Source organism: Chiroxiphia lanceolata, chromosome 1 (assembly GCF_009829145.1).
Source record: "Chiroxiphia lanceolata isolate bChiLan1 chromosome 1, bChiLan1.pri, whole genome shotgun sequence".
Classification (NCBI taxonomy): domain Eukaryota; kingdom Metazoa; phylum Chordata; class Aves; order Passeriformes; family Pipridae; genus Chiroxiphia; species Chiroxiphia lanceolata.
The window spans coordinates 44,320,704-44,338,960 of NC_045637.1; the positions used below are offsets into that span (position 1 = coordinate 44,320,704).

Below are 18,257 nucleotides of genomic sequence, written 5' to 3' on the forward strand. Positions count from 1 at the left end.
TCAGACAGACTGTGGTCCCATGCGTTACAGATAGTACAGTGTCAGATTAAAAGGTGGCATTTGGCAGAGCACATCCAAAGTCAATAAATGGACTTTAATTTTTAAAGGTAAAAATGTAATATTAATAATGGTTGGTTCCTATGTTGTGAAAACAATAAAATCAATTGAGGCAACATAATTAATCTGTTCTAACATTGTCTAGGAACTGAATGGGAATAGATGCAAAATTTGCTTCCAAAATTAAGTGGCATTCCATAGCAGGATCATATCTATGTTTTTGGGAGTAAGAAAGTAAAACTCTTCCAAAAAAAAAAAAAAAAGGCAACCAAAAAAACAACAGCAAACAAAACCACACCAAACCCCCACACATGTGGCCACTTCCTCAGTAAGTAAAAATTTACATACATAGTACTTTTGAGTTCAATTAAGCTTTAAAAATTTATAGAAGTTCAGAACTGGGTTCAAAAATTGCAGTCTGTGTAACAGGTTTATATGTATATCACTATCTCTGTTACTATCCTTCCTTTATTTTCTTGGTAGTTCTGATATATGTTGGTATATTAATGAAGATTATTTTTATTGTGAGCTTCATCTTTCAGAAAGATTGTTTTGCATGTAATCAGGGGAAAAAAGTGTTTAAATATTCTTCCTAATGAAATGGTAGGGAAGATCATATTGGAGTTCATAATCAACAATGAAGCTAAAAAGATTGTAGCATTCCCTTGTTTTTTTGGGCATTCACTGCCCCTTTAACCTAAAACATGTAAGTGCTGTGAAATTAGTGATGAGAAGTTTTGAATTGGAAAAATTAATTATATCTAGTTGAACCACAAAATATCTAGAGTGTTAGAAGGCTGGCATTATCAAAAGAAAAACAGATTTTTTTTTTAAAGTCGCTTTAATCACATCAGTCATGTTGCAGCAAGGAATGCAAATATTCATATACTACAGATTGAGGCTGCTCTGAAATGTTCTGACAATCTGTTAGGTTTTGAGTGATGTTTCAACCCTATCACTTGGGGTTTTTTGTTTTGTTTTTTTATGACTATAAAAAAAACACTACTCATCTCTGTCACATGCTGTACAGGATAAAAAGCCTTTCAGTTTTCTTAACAAGAATCAGACGGCCAGGGTGCTGCTGGAACGCAGAGAATATGCCACTGTCTGTTCAAAGTACAGCTTAATGAGCCAGACTAAACACACTGGACAATAGAGCTGTGGGGGGAAAGGGCTTCTCGTGGATCTGTGGATCAGCTGCAGCTTTAACATCTAGCTAGTTTCATTTTTCATCTTTGCAAGTTCCATTTCCCTGTTTTGTTGGTATAAACTGCATTTCAATGAGCGGACTTTCCTGCCTAGGTGATGGTATGGTGTGCTTTGAAAAAGGATATCGTGGATTATGCTAGAAATAATTTCTGTGTTTCTTTTTTTCTCTCATAGTCACGACCTATTCCCTCACACCTTACTTCAGCAGTTGCAGAGAGTATCCTGGCTTCCGCCTGTGAGAGTGAAAGCAGAAATGCTGCAAAAAGGATGCGGTTGGATAGACAGCAGGTACTGTGTTGTTTGGGGGTCTACCACATCCATATTTATAAATGCACTGGACTCATTTATATAGGATGCCATGCAGAAGCGTGGTGCAATCCCTTATATGTTTCTTTCTAGCAAGAATAATTAAAATACAAAAGCTGGAGTTTTTAAAATGAACACACAAGCATGTCTTTGTCTATATTTACATAAGCTGTAAGAGGGTGTCTTAATGTCTTTGTAATGTCCACCTGATTAAAGCTATATATTTACTTTTTAACGATTGTAGATTTTCAGAGCATAATGTGTAGAATTAAAAGGAACAGAACACACAGTATATGTAATTTACATAAATAATAGAAATGTTGCATGTGTCCATGACTCAGTGTATTTATCTGTGCCCATGTTCTCTTTCAAAATGTGTATGCATTTGTAAATATAAGGTGAAAAATTGTAAGTTTCTGAAAATACCCATTTGCCCAAAACAGAAAAGTTATTGTGATAAATAGCAAAATGCTTAAGAATTTTTAAAGCTCATACATATTTTTTTCAGTTATTATTCACCTTTTATAGTGCATGTTAGGATTTTGTTACTTTTAACTTTCTGAAAATTACATGTTTTCTTTCAGTTTTTTAAAACCCAACTGGTAGCTCATTCCAGACTTTGGTTATTTACTTGTTCCACAGATAAAGTGAATGTCTAACATTCTTATTGCAAAAACTGTTATGCTTTATTTCTCTACATGATTGTAACAAAGTAAAATCTTAGTAATATATCAGTTGTTCCAAAATATGCTTCTGTCATGGTAGATGAACTTTTTTTTGTGGAACGGAACATTTTTTAAAGGAACATTTTCCTTTTATACATGGTCCATTAAGTTCTTTCAGGTCATGCCCTAACTGTATAAAAGATTCCTACTCCTACCCTTATAATATTGACAATTTAGGATCTGAAAGTGTGTATTGCTATTTCTTTTTGCTATTCTGTTTTTTACCAGTATTTTCATTATTATGCTACATTTACCTTAAGATTTACAAATCATATGGGACGTCAACACACTGAAATATTAAGTATAGCTTAGTTTAGAAGCAGTGCTCATTCAGATTGTGCAGGTTTTATATTCTCTCATTTGCTCTCTGATTTTTCAGTAATAAGAAAAAAAAGCTACAAAGTCAGCGTGCTCTTACCCCAAGGAGAACTAGAAATGACTCATGCAAACATCAATTGCTTTCGTTGCACAAAACTAATGGCTTAATTCCTTAGTCCAGTCAGGGTGAGGCAGAGTTTTCAAGTGATTTAAATGAGAATCCCATAATAGTCTTCAGGGAGCCAGAGAGCTGTTGAAACAAAAACCAATATTTAAACTGTAGTCAGAACTCAAAAAGCCTATTAGTAGGATTTTTTTCTTTTTTTTTCTTTTTTTTTTTTTGTGGTATTTTTATCACAGAAGGATTTGGTAACAGCGTTGAGAAGCATTTCTTTACTTTTCAGTACAGAATTAAAATCTGTACTCAGAATGTATCCAAGCTGATCACCTTGATTACAACTCTGATGTTGAAGTAGCAAAGCTGCCTATGAAAAATGGGTGTTGGGTTCTGCTTCTTTCAGCTTTTCCCCTTTTTGGCAGTGAGTTCTGGGAACACTGTGGAGACAGTTGCAAATGGCACCACCCTTTGATTTATCAAGCAGTAAATTAGATGAGTTGATGTAGTTTTGGTGCCTGAAAACTATTTGTGAATTCATTATAGATATGCTGAATAGTTGTGGCTGGAAAAAATTATGGAAATATGTGTTAGGTAGCTTCATAAAAGTTAGAGTGAGAAATTTACCCTGCAGGGTGGAATAGTTAATTGATTAGAGAAATAGAAAACCTTGGTTCTAGCTCCAGTTCCATTGAAATTTAATTATTTATTCCAAGTATGTGACATTGACAAAGTTGACTGAGAGCAAAGCATTCTGGAATATTTCTCTGTGTGCTGTTTAATACACACTAGTGTGCTCAGTTCATGTGCTGAGGTGGGAAGTGGACCTGTATCCTCACATCCAGAGAGTTTGACTTATAGGTAAAAGGGTTGTATTCTGCTCCTCTTCCTATTTTTTCTTCTAGCTTACTATTAAATTTCCTTCACTTTTCTTAAATATATCTAAAATGAAATATTTTCTTTGGATTTTTTTTTCTTAAATGGAGATAGGTTGGAAAAGTTCAGTGCAGCATGTTCTTTTACTGTTCCATAGCTCTTAAAAAAAAAAAAAAGGCACCTTGTTTTCCAAAATTGGGTATTATACCAATGGGTAGACTCAGGCTTTGAGGACTCTTCACTGAAAATTTGGGAAGAAGAAAGAGGAAATAAGATTCTGATAATGAAAATTATCGCGTCATAAATTATATCAAGACATCTTCTAACTGAGGACAAACATTAGACAGTCCTGGAAAGCAGATTGTTAAGAGAATCTGGCAAGAGCACTCATTTAGCACTTCCCCTTAGATCTGAATGGAAGCATTGCATTAAAGCTGCTTTATTCTTGCATGCAGTATGGTGAAGTTCTGCCTTTTATTCTCCAGAGGGTGATCTGTGATCTGCCTGAAAGTGAGATGTGGCACTTAGTGCCATGGTGTAGTTGACATGGTGGTGTTTGGGCATGGGTTGGACTCAATGACTTCAGAGGTGTTTTCCAACCTAACTGATTCTGTGGTTCTGTGATTCTGTGGTTTATATCCCCACCACCACCTTTTTCAGAATATTATCTATAAAATGTGAATGTGTTAAACCCACCAGTGTTGTGCCCAATCCTGAAGAAAAAGCTTCAGCAGCTTTCTGAACTCCTTTGCTTGTCTTGTTTATGCTCTTTCGTCTTCTCCATTTTTCCTTCTCTCCCTGGCACAACACTGCCCCTGAGCAGGAAGTTCTGAGCATGTTGCATGTATGTCCCTAATAAAAGTCTGTACTTTGTTAAAATATTATGAATTTCCCAACTAAATAGGTTTTTGCCTACAGTGTTAATTTTAGCAGTGGTTTTATGAAAAACCATCTCAATTATTGCTCATCAGAAAGAAGCGGCTTAAAAGTCGAAACTACGGAAACTTCTAAGAGCTCATTTTTTCTTTTGAACAGTGTTGGCCATGCTCATGAGTATTAGCTGTTTCTTCCATAAGTAATAAGCATGAAGGATTTGGTTTATATACCTATAACCCTGTGCATACATTTTTTATCTTTTCAGAAGAAACCTCTCCGAAGTATGTGTCTGTGCACACACAAATGCTGCATCCTATGAATGACTTCCTAGAAGTATTTCTAATAGCTGCAATACTTAGTATAGCCCTGATCTAGGGATAGTGTTAAGTGTGATAAAGTTAAGTCTGAAATGAAGCCATCCTTCAATCTACATGTCTTAAATTCCACTTGCATGATCTTTGTATTTCCTGACTTAAGGCTGAATATTTCTGCCTGTAAAAATCCAATTTTAAAAATAAGATAATGAAATCTGGTCTTACCGGCATCACTTACTTATTTTCAGCGTTGGGTTTTTTTTGTGGCAGTAATTTATTTCCTAATGGGAAAATCAGTGTAATCTTGTCCATCAGGAAACTAGTAACTTCACATAGTTTTTAAGAACTGCAACAAATAAAAGCATTGTCAGTTTGTGAGACTTCTCTATAAGGAATATAAATGTGTTTACTAGGTCATGGTAGCTTGGACTACAATGCTTTGGCTGTCTGACTGTGTTAGGTGTTACTCAAGTGCTCTCTTAAGCTTCAGTGCATTTTCATTATCTTGAGATCAAGCACTATTTGGTTGGCAAGAAACTGAAGTGCTGAGAAGTTATATATTTGATACTTATTACCCAACTGAAGAGTTCTGTCACTTCCACTTTTTAATTCTGCCTGGTACTAAAAATAATTTATTCCAATGCACAAATTTTATAGATTTATACATTGAAATTGCATAGGTTTACTGGTAGTACTGCTGAACAGTGAAATGCTAGTGACACTGGGCTGGATTGAGTTAATCTTTTCTGGCCCAGATCAAGCAGTAGGTACAGAGGCAATGCAGAGGTTTTGTGTTTTGCTCCAAATCACCTCTGCTGAGTCAGGATACTGAAGAGGAACTGTCTTGAATTCTGAGGACTTTTTTGATCACAGTTGATGTAAAATGTAGAAACAATAATTGGATAAACCTTCTATGACTTGTTTCAGTCAGAGATTAAAGTCACATTATCAGAATCCTTTAGATTTCCTGGGCTTCTAAGTGATATCTTTGAATTTTCTCCTGAGATAATCCTTCATGAAGCAGTTGCACTAAGTAGAGGTTCTGATCTACTATCAACAAGGGAGTCATGAAACAAATTAAGTAGATTCACGTACATTCATTTCATACAGTGGACAGGATGACTTCTTTTGTGTGTCCTTCACTTTACAAACCCAATTTTGTCTTCGTTGGACAAAAGAAGAATGGTTAAATAAGTAGAAAAATCTGGGAAAAGTCATCCTGTCATTACTGTCCTGGGCAGTGAACAGAGGGGCGGGATGCCTGCTTTATGCACTACAGAGACCTTTGTAATGTGGCTCTCCTTGTTGTCGATCACAGAAATGGAAGTTTGCTTATAAGAGCTGAACCACTGTCAGTCTCTGCTTCTTCCAAATAGGTATGTGTGTGCTGTAGTTTTTATACAACCTCATCATAAAACCGTCTGAAGCACTGCTGGGCTCTGTGGAAAGTGGAGGTGGATTAGTGTTGTTACTGTCCTTTCTGAAATCAAAAAGAAATTCTTCAAGGGAAGATGTAAGAGGAAATAGCAGTTTATATACGTCAGTGTGGGAGAGGACCTGCCTCTCTATTTTTGCTAAGGAGGCTGAAATGGTGAAATCTTTCGTTGGAAAAGAATGTAGGAATGATACTAGGAAAAAATTGCCTTCCCCTTTACTTGGACACAAGTGTTTTTTGTAACATTTTGTTTCATTGTTTTTTGTTTAAAATTTATTCTTTTTGCATGCTGTCATATTGCAAAATTTATGAATGAGCATTTTTCTTCTAATTGAAATAACTAGTTTTTGGCAATCAAGATAAAATGACAGCACCTAGGAATGAGGAGGGAGGATGAATATGGGAAAGAAAGAAAAGAACTGAATCAGAGAGTACTATTGTCTGTAGAAGTATATGAACCTTTTTATGGACATGTCATGTATACTTAGCCAGATCATTTAGAAAATTGATGTTGCTTTGTTTGTGCCATGTTGATTTGTAACAGTTAGGAAGCTGGACCTTTGAGAATACGTTATTATATTTGCAGATAGGAAAATAGGGTCACATATGATATGACTGTGAACGCAGTGGATTCGACTCCCTCCTGGATTCAGTCCATGTCATTTTAGCCATTCAACCTCCATTTCAGTGAGTGATGTCATGGAAGGGCTGCGATAGTATGCAGAATATTTTGGTCAGCCAAAGGAGGGAGCTACGTGCATTTCTTTCATCCTTATGTCTTAAGTAATCGGACATGCAGTGTATGATTCTTTTGTAGTTACATAGCAAATGACAAGTTGAGCTCAAGGAAAACTTAAGCTCAGAGGAAAATGAAGGTTTTCATTATCTTACATATCTCCTTTCCTAACAAAGGCATTTCTCAGTCAGAGACGGTGCTTTTTAAATTAGTAGGTTCTTCACAGGGTGCTTTTCAGTCAGTATTTTATAGAATATACATGATAAGAAAAGGGTTTTCTGCATTTTCATTTTTAAAAAAAATGTGGGTTTAAAGGCCACAGTTTTCTTTCATTTCAGAGACTAGATGAAAATAACAACAGTTGGACAACTTTATAATCTGAGAAAGGTGTTATCCTCATGCCTTCACTGCACAGACATCAGTATACAACTGGTTTAATGTGTTAAACATAAGAACAAGTCTGTGCACTATGCACAGAGTATCATGCACTCTGATGCTATGAAGCAGTTCTTTATGATAAACTCTGAACGCATTTTTAAGGAAATCTCTCATCAAGAGGACGACTGTAATTTTTTTTCACGCTGTGATCTGTAACCAGCCAAATTAAATATCAATAATCATCGTGGTGGAGTGAAAGATAACATCTAACCCCCAAGGAAGAGAAAGTTTAATGATCCCAGGATTACACTCAAACATAAATGCACATAAATTTGCAAATAGGCACTTTAAACACATTCTCCTCACCCATTTTTATTTTGAGGGATAAAAGGAAGGAAAATCTAAATTTTTCAGTGAATAGGGTGTTAAGGATATTGCATCATTTAGTAATTTTAACAATATTGCTTTTATCTGTTAGAGGAGTAGGAGTAGGTGGCTATTAGGTTTCTGACAAAGCAATTATGGCCTAGACACATATGTTGAGAGCTGACCTGACATTTGCCTCTGGATAGTTGTCATAGCAGCAAGCTGAATAGAGCAGTTTGATACAAGCGCTGGTTGCAGACTGGATACAGGTTCTGTGCTAATGCAATACATCTGAATATTAATAAAAGTGCACACGTACTGCCATTTGAAAATAACTGCAATGGTGCTTTCTTCCATTTATATCTAATTCCTGAATGTTCACTTTTAAAGAAATTGAGGTTTGTGAGGAGATGTTACTGATCTGCCCCCATACAATTTCTGGTTCTTTTTCACTGCATGTAGCAGGGGGTTGACCTAAAGAAAGACTCTTCAAGCACATTTTTATTAACAGAAATGATGTCTGGCTGTTGCAGACCAGGAGCAGTTTGTGTTTTGATTAAGAAGGAAGGAAATTACTGGTGGACAAATTACAGGTAATTGTAAAACTGTTTTGGAAGAAACTAATTAAAAATCTAAATTGCAGCGAGGGCGTGGACCTCCACGGCAGGATCACTGTATCTGGCTTTCAGCAGTGAGGAGGAAGAGACCTTTAAACCTTTCTATTCGGAGGAGAGAGAATTTGTGTTTCAGCTATGCCACTAATGCACAGTTTCTAAATCTTGATGCTGAGCATTTATTTCCTGTAGTACCCTTCAGATGGGAGGAAAGAAGGAAGAAAGATTTACATTGTGTATGTATGTTGTTCTCCTTCTTGATCAATGCACACTGCAGCTTCCAGGAGGAAGGAGGAATATTGTTGTAGGATTCTTAAATGCTCTCTGTATTCTGTTGTTTATAATGTGGGGGTTTTGTTGGGTTTTTTTTGTTTGTGTTTTTTTTTGTTTATTTGTTTGTTTTGTTTTGGGGTTTTTTGGTTGGTTGGTTGGTTTGGTTTGGTTTGGTTTTGGTTTTTTGAGTTTTGGGGTTTTTTTATCAAGGGCAGATTTGGACAATATTGGTTGCAGAAAAGGGAGTTATGCAAGAATATCTCCGAGCTGACAGTTGACACTGGAGAATGTCCTGCTGAGGCAGCGCTTCTGTGGTGGAAATCTGCAAATTCAGAGGGAACACAAAGAAGTGAGTTTGTGTCATAGAGATAAAGTCCTTGCCACAGCTATTCAGTATGCAGGAAGAGCACATCAACTGTACATTCTTGTAAGAGGTGGAGGAGAAAGCATCAGAAGTTCTGTTCCTCTTGGGTTTCATGGAACCTAATTTTCTGTAGAAGATGGGAAAGGAAAGGCACTTCATCCAAGTGGCAGCAGTGATGAGGGATGGAGCCATGTCCTCCCTCTACTGTATATTTACATAAGACCTGAAAAATTCCAGCTCAAAGTGATTTTCACTTCAGAATGGGAGTCTTGTAGAGTCCTAGAAAAGAGCAAAAGGAAGCAGATGGTTCACTTAAGATAAAGCAAACAAATAGAAATTGGAATCCCAAAATCCACAAAAGGCAAATGTCGCTTTAACTTGCATAGAGCTCAATGCCTCTTACAGTACAGAAGCTTATTAATAATAGCTTTTTGTATTCAGACATCTCTTTGTGATTTGGTATTTAATAGGAATCAGAGTGATTTCTGTACTTCAGTACTTTATCATTTTTTTTGTTTGTGTTCAAAATGGTCACTAAAATGACTGTATTGTCCTTGGATACCAACATGCCAGTTTGCATTTCAGGCCTTTTTCACTTCCATGACTTCCCCACCTAGCGATTATTTTACTTCTAGGTTAGTCTTCGGTTTGCTTTTGTGGTTCCAAATGATATGCCTTAACCACTGAGGCAAAAAATGTTATGCAAGCACCATTTAGCTGCATGTGCGTTATTGTCAAGAGATCAAATTATGTACTAGTATTGGGAAACTTAGCTTCCTACCCAGAATGCACTGACCATATTGTCAAGGGGAAGAAAATAAGTGTTATGCATTGTAATTTTAAATCTTGATGTCTTTCAAGTTGGTGGCAAAATTCCTGATTTAACCAGTGCTGGATAGGGTTATAGGATTAGCAGATGCAACTGGAAAGGACTGCCAAGTATCACAGGGCAACCCCCTTCCCTCCACACACCAGCCCAACCTACATTAAATTTGTTACATGCATTGGAAAGGAATAATGTGCAAGGCATGCAATTGCAAATAATTTCATGCCTTAGATTTACAATGAGGCCCTAAGGTAAGCAGCTAAGTTTTTACCTCAACACAGAGATCATTACATTAAAAAATGCTCTATTTTTCCAGGTTCTTTGTGCTGAACGTGTGTGGTTGAATTTCAAGCTGCTGATTTCAGACTACACTTTAAGCACCATGAGCTGCAGTAAGATCTTGAATGTGAAGTAAAATTGATACCAGTATAAGTTTTCTGTTCTGGAGGTTGATAAAGCTGAAGGCTCAAAAATTGAGTGTTTGATTGTTTCTTGGACAGGAAGAACATTTGAACAGCTTTATCCACCTTCCTACCATAGGTGGAAGAAAATGAACAGGAACTGGTACAGCTTTTTTCCATGTGTCTTTGGTATGCATCTTATGCCAAGGAGGCAGGAGAAGAAAGGCTGGTGGAAATGTAGATATGAAAGTTCTCTCTTCAGGCCCAAAGATGGAGATTTTAGAGTCCAGGCTTCTGTTCTTCCTGCTCCCATCTTGAAAGCCAGGAATAGAGAGCATTTTACTTATCCCTCCCTTTCATATGGCAAGAAGATATTAAATGGGAAGCATTTTCTTGCCCCTAAGATGTTTCTAGCACAGATACAAGTATGTCTTTCTGGCATTTAGCCAATAACTTCATTGCACACGCCCTCCTGCCTACAGCACAGCCAGGGAATAATGTTTCTGGTGAGTAAATCCCAGTTATCATGGAGAGTTTGGACTGCTTTAATGAAATCAATGCAAACCCAGTGTGCATGAGCAAACTCTTATTTTTCAAGAGGCATATTCTGGCTTTGGTTATTGAAATGGTACATTTAGAAGGCTTTAAAAAGTCATAAATTGTTCCTAAATTCCAAACAGTTGCACAATGGATTCAGAAGTATTCCTCAATTAAAAAGTGCAGTTTTCCACACAGAAAATACATATAGAAGCGTATCCACAGATTGCTTATGTTTGGTAGCAGGGACATGTTTGTGATTCAACAACTGGCTTAATGTCCTAAATTTAGAAACATAGTTTTCTAAGAAAAAAACCCCACTATGATAAGCAGTGGGAGCAAGAGCTGAATGCATTGCCTGGGAGCAGCACCAGCTGCTAAAGAGGCTAGGCACAGGACAAGGCAGCCAAACAGGCTGTGGCCAACAGCCTAGGCATTGTGCCAAAAGAATTCTCCCCTGAAATGAGAATATTTGGGGAGCACATTTGCACTGCAGTGCACACATTTCATACTTATTACTCATGGTATTTCATATTAAGCTTCTGTTTTACTGTCTCCATTGATAAACCAAATCAGAAAGTGCATCCTCCAAAGGCCAGTCAAAGTTCACATCTTTGTTTCTTCCACTGGCATATGCTACTCTGGTCTAATGATTGTGGAATCAAAAGGCCATCCTCAAAAACATCACTTTTTATCTCCTGAATCTTTTAATATACAGAATCCTCACAGCACTGAAGTTAAAAGATGTGCGCCAAATTCTGTAAAAAAATTAGAGTAGGTCTTCTTCAGAAGCAAAATATTTTCTTTCCACTAAATAATTTGAGACAGGGTGGGCAGGTCAGGATTTTTTTAAATACCTTTTATTTTTAAAAGGTTTTTTTAAACTATGAAAGTCAAGTTGTGCCTGAGGTGATGTTAAAAAACAGACATCCTGCATTGAATTCATAGAAAGTACTTTGGTTTACACAAACGTGCAGTTCAAGTTTTAATGCACATTTGAAATAAAATAATTAGCATTCAAATGTGTTAAACACAGGGGAAAATATCTTTAAAATATCTGAACTGTTGAAAACAAGAACCAATCATTAAGTAAATGCAAAAAAAGTAATTGCTCATTCTCAAACAGACAAGAAAACTGTCTTTTCTAGAAGACAGCTACCTATACCTTTCACTAGAATTTATCTGTGGAAGAGACAGCACACTGTAAATATGGCAAAATGATGAAATCTCCAGCTTGCTTATTTTTTTTCCTTTTCAAAGCAGAACACACAGACATTTTTAATTAGCTGAAACTGAGGAAGTCAATTTAGCACTGACCTCAAATGCTTCATGTCCAGGCCATCATCTTCTGTTTCTAAATGAAGAAGAATTTAATTTAGAATCTAACATGAAGTGCTTTGGTGCATTCTCCCTGCCACACACTTTAATATGTGTAATATTAAAAGAAAGTGTGGAGCAGAAGAGAAATAGGAAGAATCACCCAAAATCCAAATCATACCCCATAGTTTTCCAATAAAGTCTTTTTCAGTACTTGCATCTCCATATCCCAGATCTGACAGGTGTATGGAAAGCTGTTTTGTGTCAAGAAAATAGGCTGTCAGTGGTGGGAGTAATACCAGCTGTAGTGCAGTAGATGAAGAGACCTATAGTGGGAGGTTTAATTACGTTGACCATGATGATATTGTAGCAATAAATCTGCAAAGCTGGCACGAGCATTGCTCAAGTACTCCCACACACTTTTCCCTGTGTGCTTCCTAAACATTTGATTCATGAGTTTATAAAGATTTTTCTCTGTTGGTGCTCTGGTGCCACAGTCCTCCTGCTGGAGTAAAGCTGATCTATCCCAGCTGAAAGTGTTGCCTATCATAGTCACTGAAAAATGACATGTTGGCAAGGGGGGAAAGAAACTCCTACAGGAGTGCCTCACTGAGATAATTTCTTGAGGACAGTACACATAAATATGAAAAATGCAGAGAAAAATGCTTGATTGTGATCATAAAAGTGGAGTTGCCTGAGGCATAGCAAGGCTTGTTCTGAATGAGAGGAATACACCATGAAGGAGGAATTTCTCTCACTTTGCATATTTCTGGTTCAGCAGTAAGTACTGCTACGCTTTTGTCATCGTGCATCAGTTTCAGTAATACACTGATTCATTCAACTCCGTTACCTGCAGGCAAACTGCTCTTGGAATAGGAAAAGATGACGGTGTTTTTTTGCAGTTTATGTTGGTTCTGTTTAGAAGAAAGGTCAGATATTTGGACTCCTCCATTTGTACTGCCTATCAATAAAGAGGCAGCAAAAATGATCAGTAGCCACGTTCCTCTGCAAGGTGCTGGCCTCAGCAAAGAAATTGGCTTTGAAAGGATGAGAGGGTACATGCGGCTACAGAAGAATAAACATGAGATAACCTGTACTTCATTTTCACTCAGGTTTTACCTTTATTTTCTTCAGATTCTTAGCTAATCTAATTCCAGCAGGGGCATCCTCGATCCTAGAGTTCATTATGCAGTGCTTCACTTTTGGGATCAGGCATGTACCAAATGAAGCCTCTTAGGAAGGAGTAGGTTTAGCAAACCTCGACCTGTTGTCCTGTGTCCTGAGTGATCTTAGGCTGAGAGATCTGTGGAGGTGACAAGGGAAGGAGGATCCTCTCCTATTCCCTCTGGTCCCATCCTCTGTGGCAGGCTGAAGGAGCTGGTGATGCACTCTTCCAAGGGAAACTGACTTTCCTTTAAAGGAAGATATGGACTGAGAGTGGGTGGGGAGGTGCAAATAGAGGAGGTGAAGATTCTCAAGGTTGACTACTGAAACAAAGACTCAATCAATAACTTATCATATGGCCCAAGGAAAGGCCCATGCTGTGCTGTTCTTTAGGTCACAGTAGAAGTCTGCCTTTTTGTTTTCTGCCTATCTTGACAGGAAGAAATTCTGTAAATGAGGCCTGGACCCTAACATATCTTTTCTGCTGGTACAACAGGCAGGAACAAAAGTTCCACCTGCCATCTCTCCTCTGGTGTTCCACTGCAAGGCAGGAGGTGGTGGTGCTGAAGACTCTTATTCTCTTTGTATGACACCTTTGTCCCTTTGTCTGAATTTGTGCCACTTTCTCTCTAGGAAGTGTCACATGTATTTTGTGAAATATACTGTCAGCCCATAGGGGTTTTTCCAAAATTCAAAGGCATTGGCACAATTCCTGTATTCAGTCAGGTCCAGTTCTACCTCTTACATGCCTGTAGCTTCTTGTAATCTGGTGCTGGCCACTGTTGAATACGTGATTTAAAATTCTGCTGAGGAAGTCATGGCTGTGCATACACTGCAGTGCACTATGCAGTATTGCTCTATGCACCTGTCTTGTCTATTGGGACAAATTTCAATTAATAGTGGTGAAACCATTAGCTAAAAAAATTTTTACATCTATTAAAATTCTCTAGAAAAATAAAGAGCATGACCATGTCAAATATAATTTATGAAATAGTTTATGGTGATAACTGCAAACTAAGACAAGAACAGCAGGGGTTATAGAGTAAGTTAACTTGCAAGGACACATTCTGTCATTAGTTCACCTCAAATGAGATTTCTACCTTGAGTTATGCTTTTTAACATTCGTTTGTTCCTGATGTAAAATAAAACCAAAAAAACCCCAACCACCAACCCACCAAAATCAACTATCTAGAACTTCACTAAAGAACAGTAAGTCTATCTCAAGCACCACAGGAAAAGATAAATTCTATCCTTTTCCTTTTGGACAGTGAGACATGGTCTTTAGTAGAACACAGTTTCTTTTTCCTCAGTGACTGTGCATCACAGTGTAGGAGTAATTCATCCATACGTCCGTGCTCATCTAGCAGCATTGGTGACCTCTTAAAGCTCATGTTGCTCTTCTGCTATCACAATGGATAATGAACCAGCTAAAGCTGACAGGCTATAAACAATGATCCCTCTGCTTTGGTATTGGTCCAAAAAAGTGATTCGCCTTGCAACAGCCTTACAAGTACCTCTTCTGTACTGCAGGTGAAGTGGCAGTGGTGAAAAAACAGGACTCAAACATGCAATGTGAAAACACTAACCTTTTTTTAAGAGTATTATTATATTCCAGTCTTTAAATAGTGTGTCATTCTATCAGAAATGCCAAAGACTTAGGTTCATTTCTCTCTCTTCTACACAATAGCACCTTTTTATTTTGACCTTCTTTTTCCATGTCAGTCTCATGCTTTCATTTCTTGTTGAACACTGGCTCATGTCATTTTTGATGCCTGGTGACAACACTGATGCTGACAGTTCATTTCAGTGTTAATAATCTGCAAGGAAAAGGAACCTACTGCCCTTCTAATCTGAAATTGAAGCATGGTGCTTTCTTTTCTTGGCTCTGTACCCTGTGTCAGGAGGACAGTTTGGAGATCCTCAAACTGTTGGCAGCTAACGTTTTGATAGACACTCTTCAAATTTCCACGTTACCACTGGCATTACAGGCAGTTTATATGCGTAACTGGACTATGTATTACACCTGATTTAGTTCAATTAGACTGTACCAATATTTCCTCACCATCCAAAAATTCTATTTATCATTTTTTATCTAAAATATGAAAAAACCATTTTGATACTGGATTTCAAAGCAAAATCATCATTAATACCTAGACTTCTGGCAGTAACCTGCGAGATACAGTTGCCTCTCCATGGTAGGAGTACTTTTGCATATAATCTCACATCTATGCCAGCAAATTCTATGCTGAGACTGATGTGCTCTCCATGTAATGATGAGATGATAGGCTCACAGCTAAAGCATGAATGTTCAGCTTAGCTGGAATGCCCAGCTGAGCTACAGATTGAGTAATATGTGACACAAGAATGGATTTTCTCATTTTTTTTACATACTTGATTTAAGTAAAGTGAAGAAAGTAATGCAAGGAGAGTGGTAGAGAAGAACATAGTCTAGATCTGATAATGGGAGGGTGGAAAACAACTATGCAGTCCCCCAGCTGCTCCTTAGAAGAGGAGAAGTAGTGTGCATACCCAAGAACAGCAATTATGTCCCTCTTGATTTCATTGCTAAGTCCACTCTTGAATTATCAAAACACTTCCTAGTCTAAAGAATATCTGGCATGAGTTCTGTGACATTATTTGGACTTTACTTCATGTTTTATTTTAGTCAGCTTGCTCAAATTTACACTAAGTACTTCTGCACAAAATCTCAGGGGTCTTTCTGCTGGTTGTGCGTAGACCTCATCCGTAAATCTAGTGCCGGACATTATTCAAAATGCAGAAAAGGGAAGTACAGATGTAAGAACTAGCCTTGACTCTCTAATATCTGAATGTTTGTGTATGCCCATACTGATGCTGTGTTGATCAGGATGGTGCTATGAGTATCACACAAAACCAAACATACTCTCTTGTCGCTCTTGTACTCTCTAACACTTTTGGAGTTGCAAGAGAACAAAAGAGACATGAAAACAAAGGTTAACCAAGTAATCAAGCGGGGCTGTTGCCTGTTCCAAAAACAGTACTGAAAACCAAACGTCTGAAAAAAGGCTCAAAAAGATGTCCTGAGTCAAAGTATCTCTATTTGTGATTCAGGTCTTCACTATGTCCTCTTTCAGAGCCCAAAAAGGAGTATCCCCTGCACTACTGTATAGCCTACTTGTAGCTTACTCTTTCTTTGGATCATACTGCTACAGCAATGCTGTTTATTGAAGGACAACTAAACTTAAAGGGAAAGGAATCTCTCCAGAGTTGCAAATATTGTTTACATCTAACTGTACTGATGATTTTGGACAATAGGTTGTGGGACTATCAAGGGATGCATCATTTTAAAGAGATATTGTGCAATGTGTACACACACACAAATATATTTACAAATGAGTCTTGAAAAGTTATCAGAAAATAACTCTTCCCCTCAGATAAAATTTATCTGTGTTATGTTTTAAGTATTTTCCTGAACAGACTACAAAGATTCTAGCAATTCATTTTCATTTTTCAGGTTTCAGCTATGGGTCTAGTATGGTGAGTTAAAATCTCAGTTAGATGTTCATTTTTTTGTTAATAATCCCTTAATATAGGTACTGGAAATTTCGTAGAACTTCATTCAAAGTAGTTTTGAGGTATGAAAGCATGGTGCTGCATGGCAAACAGGTCACACAGGTTATCTTTTAGATGTGCAAATTCATCAGAGGCTGTAGCAAATGCTTGGCTTTTCTCATTGTTTAAGTTAACTGCTGAGTTAACTGAAAATCTGTCTTTTTCTTATTGCATTGTAAGAGAAATAAGGGGTTTGGGGGAAGGTGGTATCTTAGATCAGCTTTTGGGCACAGAAGTTCTTCCCCTGCTTTAGCTTTACGTTGCCTCCATGCTGAGCTCACAGCTGTAAGACCATCTCCTACAATATTAAAAGATGTTGTCTTTTAAATGACTATAAATATTCAGTACTTTAAATATGAAGGTCAGCTAGTGCAAAGGACTACTGTGATGCTTTGTTTGGATTTCAAACTCAGTGAATTATGTAGGTTTATTTTGTTTTTGTTCAAGCCTCACTAGTCTTGAACAGGCTTTGTTTAGTGAGTCCTAATCCCAACACAAACCTTAGCAACTGCAGAGAGGAGAAAGAATGTGCAATGAAAACCAAAACTAAAGTGAAAACTCATGTCCATAATTTGCTGAAATCCCGTTTCCACCATTGATAAGCACAGTGAGTCAACAGCCTTACTGCAGCGTTAAAGAAAAATTTAGCCTACTGTGATGTGCCAAAATAATGTTAACTGTCTAGGCTTCCAGGATATTGGTCATAAAATTAAAAGCTGGGTCAAACACTAGATAATTACTTTAATGTAATTAAAGCTGATAAAAGCTCCAGTGTTCTGTCAGAACATTGTTTGTCATCCAAGCAGTTGGTAGTATCATCACTTATTAAGATTACCTGACACTTCCCATTGTAATAGTAGGTATGCAATTTGGTGATAACTTCATGACCTTCAACTGTTTACACTTATGTATGTCTTCCACCTGTTGAACTCTGTCAGAGAGAATTGCAGCCATTTTCAAGAATGAGGAAATTTTGTCCTGTAAGAGTAGTAAGATCCTTAAATGTATCTACCATTTCTTAAGGAAAAAAACCCAAAACCAAACAGGCTCTGTGCTTACTCCTAGCAATATAGTGGTGTCATGTATGCCAGGGATGTGACACTGGATACACACAATTAAAGTATTTTAGTTGCTAAATTCCCAGATTATTTGAATTTCAGTGGGTGTGACTAGGGATCTGATCTCAGTGCAGAAAGGAGGAGAAAAGTGTTGAGGCTGGAACCTTGTAAGTGTTGGCAGGAGCAGAGATAACAAGAGATGAAGGGAAAATGACATGAGATGGGGTTGAATCAGGAAGGGAGTAGCTGAGACTGACAATGTGATGGAAACTGATGGTTGGGTGAATTAAAGAACTAGCTGTGAAAAAGGATCAGATACTACTAATGAAAAATAATGTGAGTTGAAAACAAAAGCTACCCTGGCAAACTGTGGAACCTGGCTTTGCTCCCTACAGGACAGG

General features: G+C 37.4%; 1 protein-coding gene across 1 annotated transcript in view; it reads left to right on the forward strand.

The window, feature by feature from the left end:
• Nucleotides 1–18,257, forward strand: part of NOL4 (nucleolar protein 4) — a 187,008-nt gene that overhangs the window by 150,724 nt on the left and 18,027 nt on the right. Inside the window, 1 exon segment of the mRNA XM_032704663.1 lies at nt 1,441–1,554. Coding sequence (XP_032560554.1) covers nt 1,441–1,554 — 114 coding nt within the window.